We start from the raw sequence: 20410 nt of genomic DNA, 5'->3' as shown, positions 1-20410 counted from the left end.
ATAACTATACAACTCACTCCAAATCATATAGGATCTAAGCTGATCATCTTTCAATAAAAAAGTGATTATTTGAAGGGTGTATATGAATGAACTGTCTGTCTGAAATCAAGGTGATTGAATGAATGAGCACAAGCAGCATCCAAGACTTGCTCAGTCTGAATCATATGAGGCAACAGACTGACAACCTACAAATGCTGTTCACATCCCTGCAATTACATTGTAGGACACATTGCTGGTATCTGAACATTTTTATTTTAAGTAGTTTAGTGTAAATTAATCAGAGCTGTAATACACAGTACATTGCGATCTAAATCATACAAACGAGAAAATAATGAAAATAATTTTAGGGTAAAGTATGATGGCTGGTGTTTGTACATGCATCAAAACAGGATTTCAGTGTATGTAGAAAAATTTATGCAAAAATCATGTTAAACAACTAAAAGTCTTATGGCTGTATTACATTATAAATACAATTTAAGAATTTTACATAATACTTACATATTATATCTATACACCAAATTACATAACAGATGTAACGTTAGTAAGTTACCGTGTAGAATACAATTTCCCTAACACGTGTAACAGAGTATTTTTATTTTGTAATCGGTTGCACAGGCTTGGCAGTTCTCCTCAGATGTCGTACACAGTCTATAAAACACATTTTTTATGAACAATCCCGACATGTTACATACAAAAATATATAACATTTAGAAAACCACCTAACTGCAAAGCATGTAAAATGTCCGTCTCTGTGGCATGTGTGCTCATGGTGCGCTCACCTGGTGCGCTTCCTCTAGCGGACTGCGTGGGACTACAGGTGCATATGCGCACAGCCGCCGCGCGGGGGAGCTCAGACAAAGCAGCTCGAACGGCGGCTGCAGGCCGAACACTGAATGCAAATACAGCACAGGCCACTCTTAGCAAGCAGACCCCCGCAACAAAAACACTCGCGAACCTTCACCCACCGCCCGGGTCGGGCCATGGCTGCAGAACCGGGCTCTCAGATAGAAGCCGGTATGGTGTTTTTATGCATTTATTGCCAGAGAGACTTTATGCGGTGTATTAGCATTAGCCCGAGAAGCAAAGCTAGGCTAAGCTAATGCTAACATCTGGTGTTGTGTGTGTTTCGCTTCCTCTGCAGAGTTGTATTTCTTGATTGCCAGATTTTTGCAGTCTGGACCATGTCAGAAATCCGCTCAGGTGAGATGGGCTGTAAGTGGCAGTGTTTTGCAGTGAGTGTGTTGCGGTATTTGTAACGGACTGTGTGTCTGTGCCTTTTGCAGATGCTACTGGAGGAGCTGCACGAATATGAGGTTAGTTTCATCTCTCTTCTGACACTCGAACCCATTATGTCAACTCTGATATCCCAACATCCGCATGTCTTCATCCCCGCGCGGCTGGGAACCGCGTGTCTAATTGATGTCTTTGGTGTTTTTCTCCGTTGCGAGTGCAGATCATCCCGAAGCGCTGGAGTTGGGATGGGAAACAGTTTAAGCGAAGCTTTGAGGACTGGGTGAGGTTAAATAAACTCTCGCACACATACACACACGTGAAATTTGGCACTTAACTCTAACAGGTGCCGGGCTTTCTTATATTACAGCGCAATAAACTCGCGTCAAATTAATGATGCGTTGGTGGAATTGAGAACATTGTTAATAATATATATGAGTCCGTTTTTTATTTTTTGGGAAGTTTTTATTTTCGGTGTCGAAATTTATGGGATTTGTTTTGAAACGAAAGGCTTTGTGCGTGCCGGGGGTGGTGTCGGCGTCGGGACGCAAAAAAATATACGGAAGGGATTGGTGGGCCAGTGCGTCACTCCAAACCACCAGCCAATCAAAGCCCGGTTGCCGCTTTCGACAACATGGAAGATAAGACGAGGAAGGTTTTTGATTGGCTGGGATCAGGCAGGGGGCTTGTTTGTGTTAAAAGAGTCGGGCTTTCAGCAGGCTGTGTAAATATGTAGTATTAATTTTACTAGTATTCAGAGATAAACGCAATGCACTTTTGTAATGAAAGAACACCGTTGTATATACTAGAGCCGTGCAATATATCGAAATATACTACATTTGCATATCGCGATGGTTTGCTATAATTGAGCTATTTAGTACTTCGAAAAGATACGTGTGGTCAAAATTGGCTATTCACTTTCAGAAGTTGTAGTGATGCTTTCTTCTTCCTAAAATAATGTGAAATATATGTTGGTTTATCATTTATCACAATTTAAATTGATTTTCGAAAAAATATATCGATTATCGCATTATTTAGCATCGCACAGCCCTTGTATATCCCCATCTGTATATTTTGTTTATAGTAATAGCTATCTGTATATTATTGTCATTGTACGAACCCATCTGTAAACTACTTCATAATACAGATTTTTTTTGCACTTATGCAAGTACCGTATATCCTGCAATTGGTGCTATTGCACTTCTGGTTAGACAAAGCTACATTTCATTGACTTGTACATGTTTAATGACAATAAAGTTTAATCGAATCTAATGATTTTACCACATAGAATGGTTGATCACAGGTTACAGTATTGTTTTCAAAGCACTGATCCTTTTTGTATGCATGTGTTTTAGGTGTTGATAAATCAGCACATACCTGCAGATTACCTGTTACGTGCATGTGAGCAGATTGGCCCGCTGGTAGATAAACACATTTCTCCTAGTGTACCCGGCGTACGCAGTTTACTGGGCACAGGACGACAGTCTTTACTGCGCACAGCAAAGAGTAAGAGTCTTACACAAATACAATGAGTAGAGTGATATATCCACGCAAGGATGCTGCACCCAGCAAGCAATACGAAACAAATGTACACATACAAACTTTCACTATGGCTTATTCCATAAAAGGTGTAATTTTTCTTTTGCATTAGGTACCTCACATACAGTATGGAGTGGTTCTGCAGTAGCTGCCCTGCACAGGGGGCGGCCGCCAGAACCGTCTATCAGCTGTGCCAAACCTCCAAATATTGGTGAGTCCTACCCTTCCCTATAATCTCTGCTCTCAAATACAGCCTTGGGAGTCATAACTAACAAATAGACACAAGCTGATTGTTTTTTCCAGAAGGACCTATATAAGCTGAGCCGTCTCTTTCAACTAAATATAGAAATGGTGCTTTGTGACTTTTGATTGATGTACATATGGGTTGTTTAAAATGTTTATTTGTGAATTGAAATGGTTTTAATCTTTCTGTACAGTGTCAATCATGGGTGCTCGACGAACAGCAGGAGTGGCTCGATTTGGCCAAGCCCTCCCATCCTGCATCTATCAGCACATGAAAATGCATCGGAGGATTCTTGGTCACCTCTCATCTGTGTACTGTGTGGCATTTGACCGGACCGGGCAACGCATATTTACGGTAATGTATTTATTTGAGTAAATCTTGGATTTAGAATAGGGTATCGGAGGAGTAATGAAAAAGGTTTTGTTTACATGTACATACAAATATGAAAATGTATTGTTGATTCAGTCACTCTTATATAATTTCTTAAAGTTTGTTTGGAAGTTTGTACTTGTTTGTAATCTTGCTTCATGTTTTTCACTAAGGGTTCTGATGACTGCCTTGTGAAGATCTGGGTGACAGACGATGGACGTCTCTTGGCAACACTGCGAGGTCACTCGGCAGAGATTTCTGACATGACAGTGAACTTTGAGAACACGCTTCTCGCCTCTGCCAGCTGTGACAAGATCATCCGTGTCTGGTGCCTCCGTACCTGTGCCCCTGTGGCTGTATTACAAGGCCACACTGCCTCCATAACCTCAATACAGGTGCGTATGAGGCAGATTTACATTTATGAATTGACTTTACAGTAGAATATAAGGTGCTGTGGGGAGCAAAGACAAATGTGTCAGTTCCATTTGGTTTCTGTGTGTTTAAATGAAAATTCACTCTGTCTGTGTGTGCAGTTTTCTCCATCAGCATTAGGTTCCTCTCGGTATCTTGCCACCACTGGGGCAGACGGCATGGTTTGTTTCTGGCAGTGGAACTCCCTCAGTATGAAGTTTGTGTAAGTGTGACTTTGTTTGTGTAGATCTTAACGGGATGGTTCAAGTACCAATTTGGTCATTTATTAACCCTCATAATCTGTGGACAACTCTTTCTTCTGTGAAACACATAAGAAGAACATATTTTAGTGGTTTTGTGTCCATACAATCGAAGTCTATGGGTGCCAGTGTTGTTTAGTGCCCGGTGTGCTTAAAAGTATCTTTTGTGTCTGCAGAAGGTAGAAAGACGTATATATTGGGAATAACACAAGTGTGAATAAATGAGGCTAGAATTTTCATTGTTGGGTGAACTATCACTTTAAAGAATGTATCTTTAAATTGTCATTATTTAAATGTACTGTTATTTTAAACCTGTGTGATTTTCTTTATTTTGCAAAATACAAAGATATTTCATGAAAGTTGAAAATCAAAAAGCTTTGGTCTCCATTGACTATTGTATAAACACAAAACCAATGCAAGTCAATGGGGACCAACGGTTTTCTGTGACCAATATTTATATATTACAAGATTTAGGATGTGTAAATAATGACAGATATTTTCACTTTGAAGGAGAAATTTACCTTTAAGTGTATTATTTATTTGTGCTTTATTTTTTGTCTTAACAGTGATCAACTTTCTTACCTTGTAATGTCAATGTGCTTTGTGTTTGCAGTGATAGGCCTGTGAAGTTTATCGAACGTTCCCGTCCTGGAGTTCAAATTTCCTGCTCTTCCTTCAGCTCTGGTACATAAGCCCCCCCCCACACACATTTTTCATTCTTCAAGATCATGTTATGATCTTATGGATGTAATTCTGACCTTTGACCTCAGGGGGGATGTTTCTGGCCACTGGAGGAACGGATCACATGATCAGAGTTTACTACCTCGGCACAGAGATGCCCATGAAGCTTTCGGACCTAGATGCCCATACGGTGAGAGAGGGTGGGAAACATACAGGCAAAGAGATGAGAAATATGGGAATTTGAAAATACTGTGGTAGAATTATACAGTCAAAAGACAGAACAGAGCCTTCTGGGAGATTATAGGAATGTAATGCAAGCTGTAGATTAGCGGGCGCTGCGGATGATCCGCGGGTATGGTGGGTCGGGTAATAAAAAATATATTCTGATTAATTGCGGGTGGGTCGCGGGTTGATGAGATCATTCGTTAATAATACAATTATTTATAACAACATTTCTTTAAAATACGAATGTGTTTTAATAGCAGTTTCAACCAGGCAACCGGCAATTTTGCACTCATGTAAAATAAATACGCGGGTGTCGACAGTGGAGGGGGGTCCTTTTCTTAATGCAGAAATGGAGGCGAAACAGATCCGGGAGAAACTTTCAGTTAGATGAGTCCTCAGAGTAAAATGTGTTATTCTGCGACAAACAAGATCGCTTATTCCCACGACTGCGCTGCCTTGCTAGGAGAATATTGTGCATTCCTGCAACAAGCTGTGCAAGCGAACGCTCATTTAGTGCGGGTATTAGAGGTGAGGCGGAATCGTCTGAATCCAGGCACAGTAGATGCTATTCTGTGTTTGCACAGTGCAAAAGAAAAGGCCAAGTCGCTAATGCTGAATTGGCACCGTTTCGTTATCGGACTTTGTTCTGTTTTCTGGAAAGAAAAAAAGTTCTTTATTGTTACTTTGAATATCTGTTTTAGGAATGTTCCAGTATAATATTTCAAATTATTTGAGCTGTGTTTGTGTGGCCGAAGCCAAACTTTTTGTTATACAAATAAATGTTCATTTAAAAGCATTTAACGATTAGCGTATAATTTTAATATCGGATATTGACAGACTAGTTCTAACGTCACTGAATCTGATAACATCATGCTTAAAGAAAATAATTTGATGAATTAAAGTGACGATCGGTTGCGGGTCGGGTGCGGATATCTATATCAAAGAAAATTATATGTGCGGGCGGATGGCGGGTGGATAATTGATTTGAAGCAGCGGATGCGGGTTTTAGCTCATCCGCGCATCTCTACTGTACATACAAACAAATGGATTTCAGTGTAAATTTGATTCTTTGGTTTCAGGATAAAGTTGTAGCTATTCAATTCTGCAATAACACTGATGGGTGAGTATTATTATCATTGTACAGTAAGTGCATTGTTTCTTTTTGATTGAATTTTGTGTTGATGTTTTGTTTGTGTTTGTTTGGTTGCTCTAGTCTCAGGTTTGTGAGTGGTAGTCGGGATGGTACGGCTCGGATTTGGCATTACCAACAGCAGGAATGGAAAAGTATCGTGCTGGACATGACTACTAGGTTACCGGGGTTAGTGTGTGAACACTTTATTTTGATGGCTGACAAGTTTCTGTTGCCAAGTATGGAGTGGGCATTCTCATATGGTATCTGCATTGTCTGCATGTAGTAAAAAAAAATTCTACTACTATTAATTCCAGAAGTCTGTGTGTTTCCTTTTGTTATTATTAGCAACTGTATGGACATATGTGTTTTGTTCACAGGAATGCTGTGGTAACAAGTGATGATAAATCAACCAAGTTGGTTGTGACCATGGTCGCGTGGGATCGCTGTGACCGTTCTGTCATCACAGCCGTTTCCAACTGCCTTCTCAAAGTCTGGAACTCGACAAACGGGCAGTTATTACATGTGCTGTCGGTATGTGTTTGTTGAAATGCTTTGTTTATCTGATTGGTTGATGTGGCCTGTGGCGTTTGCCTTTATGTGAGGATCACACGTGCATGGTTATTTGCCCGTAGGGTCATGATGATGAGGTGTTTGTTTTGGAAGCCCACCCCTTTGACTCACGAATCTTGTTATCGGCTGGCCATGATGGTAACATCTACATCTGGGACCTCAGCAAAGGCCATAAAGTCAGAAACTTCTTCAACATGGTGAGGACGCATGACTCATCTGTCCTCTTTTTGTTTAAAATAAATTACTGATGTTAAACAGAAATAGTTGGTGTACAGATTTGAAAAATTAAACTTTAAACTTTCACTGTTTCTTCCTAGATTGAGGGTCAGGGTCATGGTGCTGTGTTTGACTGTAAGTTTTCAGTGGATGGGCAGCACTTTGCTTGCACAGACTCACATGGTCATCTGCTCATCTTTGGCTTCGGGTGTAGCCAACTTTATGAAAAGGTTTGTGCTTGTGTTGGATCAGCTGGATTCGCAACTTCTCAAGCAGACGATTGAATTCTTTGTTCCAACTCTACACTCAGATTCCGGACCAAATGTTCTTCCATACGGATTTCCGGCCGCTGATCAGGGACTCCAATAATTTTGTACTAGATGAGCAGACGCAGCAGGCTCCTCATCTCATGCCACCACCATTCCTGGTGGATGTGGATGGGAACCCCCACCCTCCCCGCTGTCAGCGTCTGGTGCCAGGACGAGAAAACTGCAAAGACGAGCAGCTTGTACCACAGCTTGGCTACATGGCTAATGGTAACTACTTTGAAACACATCAAATGTTCACATTGTTCAGATTTGAGCTAAATATCTTTTGGGGGCAAATTTTGGCTAAATGGATAAATTTATGTTCTCTTTATGCATAGGACTTCAATGATATTTTGTGTTTCAGCCTTATTTAGCTGGAATATAGACGAGAGAAACTGTTTAATGTTTCCTAGGTGATGGGGAAGTAGTCGAGCAGGTGATTGGCCAGCAGACCGCAGAGGAGTCTCAAGAAGAAAGCCCATTGGATGATCTGATCAGAGAGCTCCAGCACCAGCAAGATGAGCATCTCAACTCAGGAAATCCATCAGGTTCGAATTATCTGATATTAAAGCATCTCTTACAACATTTCAATGTGCCATCTGTTTGATTAAAGGATGTAAACTGAATTTCATGTTCAGGTGCTGAAGGGTCTGGTGGTCCTCTGTCTCCCCCTAATGTGGGACTGCGGCGTAGCGGACAGGTTGAGGGCGTGAGGCAGATGCACAATAATGCCCCACGCAGTCAGATGGCCACTGAGAGAGACCTGCTGGCATGGAGTCGTCGCGTGGTGGTTAATGAAGTACAGTCTGGCATTTTCAGGTAAATGTTCTAAAAATATACTGACGTTAGTACGTTTAAGGACACAAAGGCAAACATTTAACTTTGTGTTTACCAGCCATTTTTTAACCCCTGGGTTACATCACATAAATATATAAGCATGATAAATGTACATATGTTTAAAATTTGAAAATATACCCAATATTTTCAAATTAAATGTTTTTTGTACTTAAAAATAAAAACACTGCTTCTGTGCTGATGTAAAGTGCCTTGCAAAAGTATTCATCCGCCTTCATTTTATTCTAATTTTGTTATGTTGCTGCCTTAACTACTTAATTTTTTTACATGAATCTACACTCCATGAACAATATTGTCAAAACAAAAACCAATTTGTGACATTTATTAAAATATTTGTGTATGATGTGACAAGCTTTACACATTTGCATTTGGCAATTTTCTGCCATTCTTCTGCTCAGATCCTCTCAAACTCTTGTCAGGTTCGATGGCGATTATTAGTAGACAGACATTTTCAGGTTTATACAGAGATGTTCAGTTGGGTTCAAGCCCAAGAACTTGCTGGTCCACTGAAGGACATAGAGTTGTCCATAATCCACTCTTGCTGCATTGTTTTAGCTTTGTGCTTGGGATCATTGTCATGTTGGATAATTAACCTTCTGCCCTGTCCAAGTTTCTGAATGTTCTGGGCTGTGTTTTCATGATCATTATCTCTGTATTTTGTGGCGTCGAACGTTTCTTTTACTCTGCCAAATGCCTCAGTCCCTGCAGCTGAAAAACACCCCCACATCATGATGCTGTTTCCACCACACTTTACTATTGAGATGGTACTGTACAGGTGTTGAGCAGTGCATGAGACATGATGGATCCAAATTAAGGATTAATGGAGGCTACATGGTTCTGTGAACCTTCAATGCAGCAGGTTTGTGTCTTGATAGAATCCTGTCTCGGAGCTCTTCTTGCAGTTCTTTTGACCTCATGTCTTGGTTTTTAAGTTGATATGAATTTTCAGCTGTTGCACCTTTTATTGAGAGGTATGTGCTCCAAATCATACTTATCCAATTGAATTTGCCACAAGTTAACTCCACTTGAAGTGTAGAAACATCAACAAGCAAAACTAATGCTTCTGAGGTAAATTTCAAGTGTCCCAGAAAAGGGTATGAATACTCATGCAATGTACTTATTTCATGCAAATCTTTTTTGGTGAGTTTAATGTATTAGTTTTTTTATTTAAAGTAGTTTAAGATAAGGCAGCAACAACAAAATGTGACCAAGATGAAGGGCAATGAATACTTTTGCAAGCCACTGTAATATGTTTGTGTATGTTTAGAGTCATGGAGGACTGCAGGCAAGCGAAAGGAGAGGTGGAGCGGTCTTTCTACATTACTGAGAAGAAGAAAAAACCTGCACTCACAACAGGAGTGAGTGTTACACATGTACACAAATATATCCATCCGGAGCACTGTTGTATAACACTTATTTTCTTTCTGTAGAGCGAGACGATAGGTGAGAGTGTTCGCACTTTACGAAGGCTTCAACGGAAGCCACAGCAGCGGAGACACACATATCAAACCCGCTCAACCCGAGACAGGAGGCGTAGCGCAAGCACACGCACGTACACGCGTGACGAGGACAGCACAAGAGAATCCGACAGCGACGCAGAGGTAAATACTTCAGGCTCAAACTACCAAGGTGTTCATTCTGCACTTTATTCAGATTTGTTCAGTTAAATATACTCTGTCTTCAAGCAGCAGGTGGAAGAGGAGGAGGAGGAGGAACAGAATGAGAACCGCGACTTGTCGTCGTCTGATGGGGAAGCACAGTGGGAGAAAGATAGCAGTTCCAGGTTCAGAGTTTGAAATATGTCCCAGTATTTAACAGAATAAAATGGATAATTTGTAGAATAAATTTCTTCCATTTTATTTATGCAAACGTGTGTTTAAACTTGAACAGAGTTCAATATTAGTCATGTGTGCAATTCAAAACGAAAAAGTGAGATGTTTGTATATGCAGTAATGAAACTTATTTAATTGTGATGTGACACCGTAAAAAATGTTTAGGTTTGAACTTGGCCTGTAAATAAAATGAACCACATGTTGTTTTTCCAGGGTTGTGTTTTAAGGTCAAAAGTGGATGAGGTTTTCACAAAAATATTTTTTTTCAGTGACTCTTCCAGCGAGTATTCTGATTGGACGGCAGATGCAGGAATTAACCTCCAGCCCCCTAAGCGATTAACCAGAAGGCAAGCCCGTCTCGCCAGGAGCAGCAGCTCTGAGGAGGAGGAGGAGGAGGGTGCAGGGCAGAGAGAAGGAGATGAGGAGAGAGCGGGCAAATCACCAGATAAAAAGAAGAAACCTAAACAGACCAAACAGCGGGTAAAATCGATCTATTCCTCATCCTTAGAAACATCTTTGTATTCAAATGTAAACTGACATAAATGTGTGTGTGTTTAGTCTGTACCTGCTGGGGAGTTAGAGGAATGGTTGCCCCCATCTTGGATCATGGAGACCATTCCAAGACGATCACCTTTTGTACCTCAAATGGGAGATGAGGTATGTCTTTGTTAAATGTAGAAAAATACTATGGCCACACGAAACTACATCAATGCATCCATTTGAATTATTAGAGAAGGTGGGATTGTTATGCTTAAAAATAGGTTTCATTTTACGAAAAGTAAGCGGTGTGCATGTCTGTGTGTTTTATTTGTAGCACCCTGATACTTGACGCAATATCCTTTCTATACACATGCAGCTTACTGCAGTAATCTCTCACTGTTTCCTTTTGCAGTTGATATATTTCAGTCAGGGCCATCAAGCATACGTCCGAGCCGTGCGTCGTGCCAAAGCCTACAGTGTCAATCCTCAGAAACAGCCCTGGAACCGCCTGGACCTCAGAGTAAAGAAATAACATCCTTGTTAGAACAAATCTGAGCACAATTACATGTGGTTTACCTTTTTTGGCTACCAAACCAGTATGGTCATAAATGAATGTTGTTTGTTTGTCTTTTATTTAGGATCAGGAGTCTGTGAAGGTAGTGGGTATTAAATATGAGGTCGGGCCACCCACTCTGTGCTGCCTCAAACTGGCCTTTCTGGACCCTACCTCGGGGAAAATGACTAAAGAATTCTTCAGCTTGAAGTATGCATACTCATACTCACAAACACTCATAAACCATTGTAGGACTTTCAAACGATTAATCGCATCCAGAATAAGTTTATGTTTGCAGAATATATGTGCACATTCATTTTGTGTACCTAAACACATACAAATACATATGTTTAAGAAAAGTATCGAATATAAAAAAACATATATAATTTAAATTATTGATACATGTAAAAATTTCCTAAATGTGTATTAAATAAATATGTATACATGTATGTGTATGTTTTTGTGCTTAAAAATGAATATGCACAGTACACAGACATACAGTGCATCCGGAAAGTATTCACAGCGCTTCACTTTTTCCACATTTTGTCATGTTACAGCCTTATTCCAAAATGGATTAAATTTGCTCAATTTTGCAAAACAATACCCCATATTGACTTTTATTGAAGTTTGTTTGAAATCTTTGCAAATTCATTCAAAATAAAACAAAAAAAAGCACATGTAGATAAGTATTCACAGCCTTTGCTCCATACTTTGTTGAAGCACCGTTCATATTTGCAAGAGCTCTCGAGCTCCATCAGGTTTTTGGTATTTTTGGATCTCTCCAGAGATGTTCAAGTCTGGGCTCTGGCTGGACCACTCAAGGACATTCACATGAGTTGTCCTGTAGCCACTCCTTTGTTATCTTTGCTGCGTGCTTAGGGTCATTGTCCTGTTGGAAAATTAACCTTCGCCCCAGTCTCAGGTCCAGAGCAGGTTTTCATCGAGGATGTCTCTGTACATTGCTGCATTAATCTTTCCCTCGATCCTGACTAGTCTCCAAGTTCCTGCCGCTGAAAAACATCCCCACAGCATGATGCTGCCACCACCATGCTTCACTGTAGGGATGATACTGGCCAGGTGATGAGTGGTGCCTGGTTTCCTCCAGACATGACGCTTGCAATTCAGGCCAAAGAGTTCAATCTTTCTTTCTTCAGCTCAGAGAATTTTGTTTCTCGTGGCATTAGAGTCCTTCAGGTGCCTTTTGGTAAACTGCAGGTGGGCTGTCATCTGCCTTTTACCGAGGAGTGGCTTCCGTCTGGCCACTCTGCCATACAGGCCTGATTGGTGAAGTGCTGCAGAGATGGTCGTTCTTCTGGAAGGTTCTCCTCTCTTCACAGAGGCATACTGGAGCTCTGTCAGAGTGACCATCGGGTTCTTGGTCACCTCCCTGACCAAGGCCCTTCTCCCCCGATCGCTCAGTTTGGCTGGGCGACAAGGTCCAAACTTCCACTTACGGATGATGGGCACTGTGCTCATTGGGACCTTCAAATGTTTCTGTACCCTTCCCCAGATCTGTGCCTCGATACAATCCTGTCGCGGAGGTCTACAGACAATTCCTTGGACTTCATGGCTTGGTTTGTGCTCTGACATGCACTGTTAACTGTGGGACCTTATATAGACAGGTGTGTGCCTTTCCAAATCATTTCCAATCAACTGAATTTACCACAGGTGGACTCTAATCAAGTTGTAGAAACATCTCAAGGAAGATCAGTGGAAACACCTGAGCTCAATTTTGAGTGTTATGGCAAAGGCTGTGAATAGTTCTGTACATGTGCTTTTTTTTGTTTTTATTAAATTTGCAAAGATTTCAAACAAACTTCTTTCACGTAGTCATTATGCGGTATTGTTTGTAGAATTTTGAGGAAAATAATTAATTGAATCCATTTTGGAATAAGGCTTCCACAGGCAAAATGTGGAAAAAGTGAAGCGCTATGAATACTTTCTGGATGCACACAAACTTTTATTCTGGATGCGATTAACCATTAACCAGCCCTAGATTTTAAACAGTTCAGCAGTTTAACAGTTAAAGGTATGGAGGGATTGAAGGCTTACTAATATTGGAATAGCATAACAGATACTAATACAGAATATAACATAACATTTAGATCAACAATTTTACATTTATTAATAAAAATGATTATTATGGTTGTCTCTTTAGGTATCATGACATGCCTGATGTCATTGACTTTCTGGTGCTACAACAGTTTTATAATGAGGCCAAAGAACGAAACTGGCAACCAGGTGCGTTTTATTTTTTCTTATTTCGATGGCATCATGCTATTTAAATTTAAAGTTCACAATAACTATGGTGCTTTCAGATAAGCACAGTTAGATCATATGATTATTCCCGTAATTACATTTATACCTATTGCAGATGATTTAATCTAAAGTTTCTTGGTTCATTTGAGGTTTTCATGAGAACTGAATCTATTGTCAATGCATTAGCGCTGCTAGAGTATGACAAAAATCATAATCCCGATTATTTTGGCCAATATTGAAATCCCCGTTATTTAACACAATTACTCACTAACTTTTGAAACAACATAGAAAATAAAAAACTTTGCTTTTAAACTGTGAATTAAAGTGAAAAGTAAATGTAAAGAAATAGCACAGCTTAACCACTATGAAGGAAAGCTGTGCGCTGTGATTTTATAATACAAGAAAAGAGAGGATCCTTGCATAATGGAATGCGGCACAATAATCGGTTAACCTTGATTATTTTGTTATTGTTGAAGGCCCAAATTGTTGATTATGATGCATTTTCGAATAATTGCACAGCCTAGGCCTGTCACGATAGTCAATATATAAACTTGACATCTGTAGTTTTTGGTGATGCAATACATCAACATTGTGTTTATATATGCATTGTTTACATAAAACCATCTTAACATTGTATCCGATGGCGCTGTATGTTATAGCGCTGCCCTGTGTCTGTGTGTCAAAACCGGGTCTCGCGACAGTCGCCACAGCGGCAGGTGAAAAGACTGGAGTTACACTGCATTATCCTCCGATATAAAAACAAAGAAGCGCTCGAACAAGACGTTCTTCTCTTAAATGCGGCGGTAACGAAAACAGCAACACAACTGATTAAAACAAAAGCCGCATGTGGAGCTCGAGAGAGGTCCTACAGACAGTTAAGTTAAATGTATGAATACACCTTAGACCAGTCGTCCTCGATAGGCAGAACCGCGGTACAGATCTGGAGCTTTGCTTCGTTATTCAGGCCGCCAGACAGCCTAATAAACCATTTAAAACTTTTGACTATCTTGGTTGTTTAAGTTGAGCCCCGCGTCTTCAAAACGGAGAATCACATCAAATGCACACTGAGGAACATTCATCTTTTGGCGCTATATCCTCTAATATCTTTATCTAGAGCCAAACGCGCTTCATTTGATCCATTTCCGCTCCGCACGCGATGCTTCTCTCCCGCCAAAGACTCGCCACATGAAGAGCAGCAAACACGTGCTTATTTTAACAACACTGGTGCAGACACGCAGAGCAGGTAAATGGACACACAACAGTAAACAAAATGCAGCGATTATTAAAGCATTTGTATCCGTCAGTCTGTTTACTGTTTGCTAAATGTCTCCAAACTTTCAACCAGATATTTGATATTTTACTAACCATAACGTGTATCTACATTCAGCATTAGCATTATTAGTCAGCATGTAAACATTTGTGACCCTGTGAAAACCCAGAATAACATCTCATATTCGAATAGATTATTATAACAAGTGTACTTAATCAGTGGCATAAAAGATTTCTAAAATGACAATAATATCGACTATCGCACTTATTTCTGATGCATTAAGCGGCAAACAAAAAGTTGTTATCGCTACAGGCCTACAATGCACTGCTAACGCCAGGCCAAGCTTACAGAAGACTGTTTCTGCAGGTCTCCGTTTCAGAAGCATCATTGATGACGCCTGGTGGTTTGGTTCGGTGGAGAGTCAGGAGCCGTTTCAGCCTGAATATTCTGACAGCCTCTTCCAGTGTTACGTTGTCAGGTACATGATCCAGAAAATTGGTTTGTGTTCTTGGTCGGTTGCTTTGGGATATTACGAATGCATGTGTTGCTTTACAGGTGGGATAACGGAGAGCGAGAGAAGATGAGTCCGTGGGATATGGAGCCCATACCTCAGGAAGGTAATGACTTGCTTTTCATGAGCTCTGACATTAAACCAGCCAATCATGCTCTGTCGTGTCTGATTGTGTGATTGGCAAACCACAGCTCCAATCCCAGAGCATGTTGAGGACAGTGTACCGGTAACAGAGGATGAGCTTCAGTCCCTGCTGTACACCCCACAGGAGGGCGAGTGGGGCCTACACACACGAGATGACGAGTGTGAGAGAGTCATTACCGCCATAGATCAGCTACTGACACTCGGTATGAGAAACACATAACAAGACAAAGATTTTAGTTTAAAACTTTGTCTAATTACACCCTTGTGCATTTAAGATGTGGCAAAGCCCTTCTCCTGTCCCGTCGATTTAAGAGAATATCCAATGTACTGCACTGTTGTGGCCTATCCCACCGACCTAAGCAGCATCAGAACAAGATCAGTGCACCGTTTCTACAGGTAAACAGCTCTCAGAGTCACACAAACTCAAATCATATACAGTTGCTTGAGTTCTTTCATGTTTGTGTAGGCGGATCTCAGCGCTGATGTGGGAGGTACGTTACATTGAGCATAATGCGCGAACATTTAATGAACCACAGAGCCCCATCGTCAGAGCAGCCAAAACGGTCACTGACATCCTGCTGCGGTTCATCAGGTGAGAAACTGCACATGCTCCTCCTCACATCAAAGCTACAAACCCATCGGTCCTCCTGCTGGGCTCAGTCTCCACATGTAGCTTTTCATTATTCATGCTCGTCTGTGTTTCGTCGTAGGGATCAAAGCTCCACTGATATCTTGGATCTGTACAATGAGATGAAGACCGAATTAAGCAGCGCAGGAGAGGAAGAGGTGAGCCTTGGAGTTTGTGCTGAACATAAACGCTTCACATATACTCCCTGTACAGTAAGCCAGGTTTCACAAAGGAAACTTAACGTGGTGATAGATGAGCCCGATGCAGAGCGGAGGAATGCTGGGTGATGCAATGGACCAATCAAAATAGTGTTTAAAGGTGCTGTGTATAGTTATTTGTGATGCGATCTGTGAAAACCTGTCGGATGTCACACTGGAAAGTTTTCAGAAATATAAAAAAATAGGTCAAATGATTATTGTTGGAGATGGTGGAGCTCGCCACCAGAAACAGTTGAGTCTTCCCCGGTGGACTCCGACTTTTGCATACAAGGTATGAACAAAATAAAAACAGTTCTGGAAAGGTCTGGAACCAAGCTTTCATATGGTATCAAAATCTGAAATATGTACAATTTCACCATGTGTTGGGTTTTCCCAGGTCGCATCACGTTTTGAGGATCTATTGATAGAAATGCTCAATAATATACATCACTATGTGTTCTGATGTGTATAAAGAAGTGAAAACGTGATGACATCTTAGTCCTGTGTTAGCCTCCGTAGTGTTTCGAAAGGGCGGGGTGCAGTGAGCCGAAAACTATTCAGTGTATCTGTTTGTTCTGTAGGAGACGGTGGATGTGGATTCAGACACTCCCTGCACCTCCACTGGCCAAAGGGTGAGAACACATTTTTTTAAAAAGTCCAAAGTTTGTAAGAATGAATGTCATAGTCTGTTTAAAGCTACTTTGTTTATAATAGCTTATTTCGTTTTTCTGTTTTATTGTATTTATGTGCGGTCTATATGTGCAGTGCTTTATAACTAAATCAAATTTCAGAAGAAATAAAAATGTTTAACCCCTCTTACCATTTTTAGCGGTCCAATAGTGAGCCGCAGAAACGGGGCGTGGTCTTGGATGTAAATGCATGGCAGGAACAGTGCAGGGAACTTCTGAGGAGAATGATGTCAAGCCCAGACTCACAGGCGTTCCGCCAGCCTGTCGACCTCTTTGCGTACCCGGTAACTTCATTGTTGTCTTTTTCTATCCACTACTGCTGTCTTTAGCGTGGCCTTCTCACATTATTCAGATCTAATTTGAAACTCTCTGTTTCAGGATTATCGTGACATTATAGATACTCCTATGGACTTAGGCACTGTTTCAGAGACTTTGATGGGTGGAAACTACGAGAATCCGGTGGAGTTTGCCAAAGATGTGCGGCTAATTTTCAGCAATTCTAAAGCTTACACGCCAAACAAAAAGTCACGGGTAAGACCGGCACTCACTGCTGTATAAATGTGGTTCTGATAGTGTTTGTAGACTCCGATATTGGGCTGGGCGATATCCGTGTGAACCTACACTATAAATCCGTGTTTGTTGTCTTTTAGATCTACAGCATGACCCTGAGTCTGTCTGCGTTCTTTGAGCATCAGGTAATTTCTATCATCTCAGAATATAAATCTGCTGTCCAGAATCAGCGCAGGAATCAACAGAGACTCAGTTACAGCAAGACATTACAGTCACTTCCTAACAGGTAACACGCATGCATGCACACGTAAATCATCTTGTAAAAGTTTACTAGGAATGTAAAAAATATTTAAAGATTAAATTTAAAGATTTATACACGTATACACCCAAGCATAATTCTTATGCTTGTGCTTGCAGCCCCAAAGGAAAACAAAAATCAGGGAAGAAAACCTCCCAGACACCTGCAAAGGTCTGCTCACGGAAAACCCCACAAGGTGTGTTTGTCTGTCTTTGATAGTCCTTTTGGTGTTGTTTTTATATTTATTTTTAGGTGTGGAATCCCTTTAACACAAAACACACAAGTGTAAGCACATCCAAATAGTGGTCACTCACAAAACATGTGACATGTAACTCACTGGTGTAAATGGTAGACCTGATTGCCTTAAACGGATCTTAATACCAGATTTATTTTTCTCTGTCAGATCTGAATGCTGAAGTCGATGAAGACAGTCAGGCTTCATCTTCATCGAGCACTTTCTCCTCATCTACCTCATCCTCTTCATCAGGCATAGTTAAACGCAGCCGAGCTACACTACAGAAACTCTCAGGTATTCACGCGCACAAATTTATATCGCTCTTATTTATCTTTCCTTTGAGTTGATTGTGACATTGCGTTCTCTGTAGATGCCAATGGCCTGCTGTCAAACGGAAGTCTAAGTTCACGTAGACATGCAGCATTGACGGAAGAGGGAGAGATCTCTGAATCTGAGAGGTCTGGTACATCAAGCACATCGTCCTCATCAACATCGTCTTCCTCAACATCGTCGTCTTCATCAGAGAGCGAGGACAGCGAGGATGAGGTGGCCGGCTTTGCCGATGGCGGCGATCATGACTACAGCAAAGCTCCTCAAACCCAACAAAAGGGCAACGTGGCAGCTGCCTCCGTGGCTGACACAAACCGCAAGAGAAAAGGAGAAGAGGAAACCACACCTGAACCAGCGAAACGAGTGCGGAAAACCGAGGTACAAGTGGAGGAGGAGCCTGAAGAGGAGGAGGAGGGGCCTGAAGAGGAGGAAGAAGAGGAGCCTGAAGAGGAGGAGGAGGAGGAGGAGGAAGAAGAGGAATGTGAAGAGTCTGAGAAGGAGTCTGAGGATGATGAGGCTGCTCAGTCAACAGGAAATACTGGAAGTCAGAGGTCTTCTCAAAGGACTGCAAAGGCGGGGCGGGTCAATACTCGAAACCAAGGACGACGGACAGTTTTGTACAACGACGACTCTGAAGAGGAGGGGTCAACAACAGACCCGTTGAATCTGGGAATGTCACGCTCTGGAAGAGTCCGTCGAATGACTGAAAAAGCGAGGGTCAGCCATCTCATGGGCTGGTCGCACTAAGACTTGGGTGTTTTATGACCCAAACACAGACTCACTACAGCGATACTGCAGGGATTTTCTTTTTGTTGTTGACTTAATGTTCATGACTCTTCCTGGACTGTGGTGCTTTCTCTTGTTTGTGGTTTCCATGGAAACCACCATGCCATCAACTAATCAATCACCTCTGCCTTATTCTGGTCCAGGGCAGAAGAGTCAACTCTTCTCCTCACATCCAGTTTATCGTTCCCCGGTCTCTCTATTAACCTTCACCTCTTCCTCCTGTATGACTGATTTATTTTGATTCCCAATTTGTTGTGTTTGGTTTCCAGTTCTCGCTCTGAGGAATTTCTGTCTGTTCACTTTATGATGATCAGAAAGATGGTGCTGCTCTCCTCATCCTCCATCATTCTAGCATTCGTTTCACTCTCTTTTGGGAAATCAGTGTTTCGTTTCTGACCTTGCCATGTGGGGGAGGCAAAAGGTTTACTATAAAATTCAGCTGTCTTGACTCTACATTTGAATCAGGTTGTATACTTACCTCTGTTGAATAATAATAATAATATTATCAGTTTTTGTCATGGCTGTAAGCATTGATGTTTTTAGATTTTTGTGCGTATGTTGAATTGGTCTAAACCTCTCGGATGCATTAACTACTTCCAGATTGTTCTTACAATGCCTCATCCATTAGAGCCCAGATACATGGATTATGATGGGAAATGTGGCAGAAAATGCATTGTTTTCTTCTGTTCAGTTATACAAACCCACATCAGAGTGTTTTTACAGAAAATATTTATTTTTCCACTGCTGTAAAGCATACTTTGATTATTTTTTTTTTATCTTACACTAAGGTGAACAACAGTGATAATGTTTGCACATTTATGTCAAGTATGTGGCAGCTGATTTGAGGGTAAGAGATCAGAATCATGGACTGGTTCAGATACAATGTAAATTAAAACTGGTTACCCTCAAACCATCTTACTGTGTATTTTCTTGTATTTTATTTCCTTGTGTTCTTTCTCTGCTTCGTCCTGTAAACAGAAGAGATTATGTTTTGTACAGGGATGAAACCGAACCCCTCTTTGAAAATGGTTTAAAGTGGTTATATGATCAATGTTGTTGTCTATTTTAAGGATGGTGAATATTTAGCATTATTGATTGGAGATATCAGATGTAAAACCTGGCTTTGATTTGTCAGAGGCTGTTAACAGAAGTGTTTGTGTTCTCTCAGAAACACTCGTTGCATCCTTTTTATTTGGTACTTGGAATTATTTTCCTCTGATGCATCAGAAATTCACCCCAGTATCTAGACCACGCCTGTACAACAGCAGCCAATCGCGATGCAGATAAATATTTTTAGCCAATCAAGATTCTTCATTAACCTTCTCAGCTTCTGTGCCCTTCCCTTTACCAGACTGTTCAAGTTAATTTTGTCTCTTAATTTCACGTCATTTCCCCCCTCTGAGATCATTTCGTGGGGTGGGAGACAAATGAAGGTTCTGTTACAATAATACTCGAGATGGTCATGAAGAAATTACGTTAAACGTAATTAGCTTACGTGCGTGTCACATTTTTTACACGTTTTTTTATTGTGGATTTCTTATATAATAAAATGGTAAAACTGTTATCGTCTGTTTTGTGATGCTAAACTTACATACCTGTCCATTGATGTATAACCCAAAAATGTTATACATTTTAGTTATACATTAAA

At 40.9% G+C, this 20410-nt stretch overlaps 1 protein-coding gene across 2 annotated transcripts; it reads left to right on the top strand.

Annotated features, from left to right (window-relative positions):
• The first annotated feature begins 786 nt into the window (after positions 1 to 786).
• On the top strand, positions 787 to 20323 carry brwd3 (bromodomain and WD repeat domain containing 3). Of its 2 annotated transcripts, none has more exons than XM_079447593.1 (40): positions 787 to 1014; positions 1142 to 1200; positions 1284 to 1313; positions 1454 to 1513; positions 2586 to 2736; positions 2882 to 2980; positions 3207 to 3367; positions 3556 to 3777; positions 3916 to 4016; positions 4667 to 4737; positions 4824 to 4924; positions 6039 to 6079; positions 6173 to 6277; positions 6469 to 6622; positions 6724 to 6858; positions 6979 to 7107; positions 7188 to 7413; positions 7599 to 7733; positions 7824 to 8004; positions 9308 to 9398; positions 9471 to 9641; positions 9729 to 9823; positions 10142 to 10352; positions 10431 to 10529; positions 10765 to 10872; positions 10991 to 11115; positions 13064 to 13146; positions 14801 to 14912; positions 14990 to 15051; positions 15137 to 15292; positions 15365 to 15485; positions 15556 to 15681; positions 15800 to 15875; positions 16496 to 16546; positions 16744 to 16887; positions 16982 to 17134; positions 17254 to 17399; positions 17531 to 17607; positions 17815 to 17940; positions 18017 to 20323. In XM_079447593.1, the coding sequence occupies exons 1-40, from the start codon at positions 894 to 896 to the stop codon at positions 18721 to 18723; spliced, it is 5322 nt and encodes a 1773-aa protein (XP_079303719.1). In that variant the 5' UTR covers positions 787 to 893; the 3' UTR covers positions 18724 to 20323. The 2 variants fall into 2 exon arrangements, with proteins under 2 accessions (XP_079303719.1, XP_079303718.1); XM_079447592.1 differs by having other exon boundaries at positions 9726 to 9823.
• Positions 20324 to 20410: the final 87 nt, after the last annotated feature.

The sequence above is a fragment of the Barbatula barbatula genome (genome assembly GCF_947034865.1).
Source record: "Barbatula barbatula genome assembly, chromosome: 2".
Classification (NCBI taxonomy): Eukaryota; Metazoa; Chordata; class Actinopteri; order Cypriniformes; family Nemacheilidae; genus Barbatula; species Barbatula barbatula.
The sequence above is the reverse complement of the archived record's forward strand: the minus strand, read 5'-3'. Positions and strand labels throughout refer to the sequence as shown.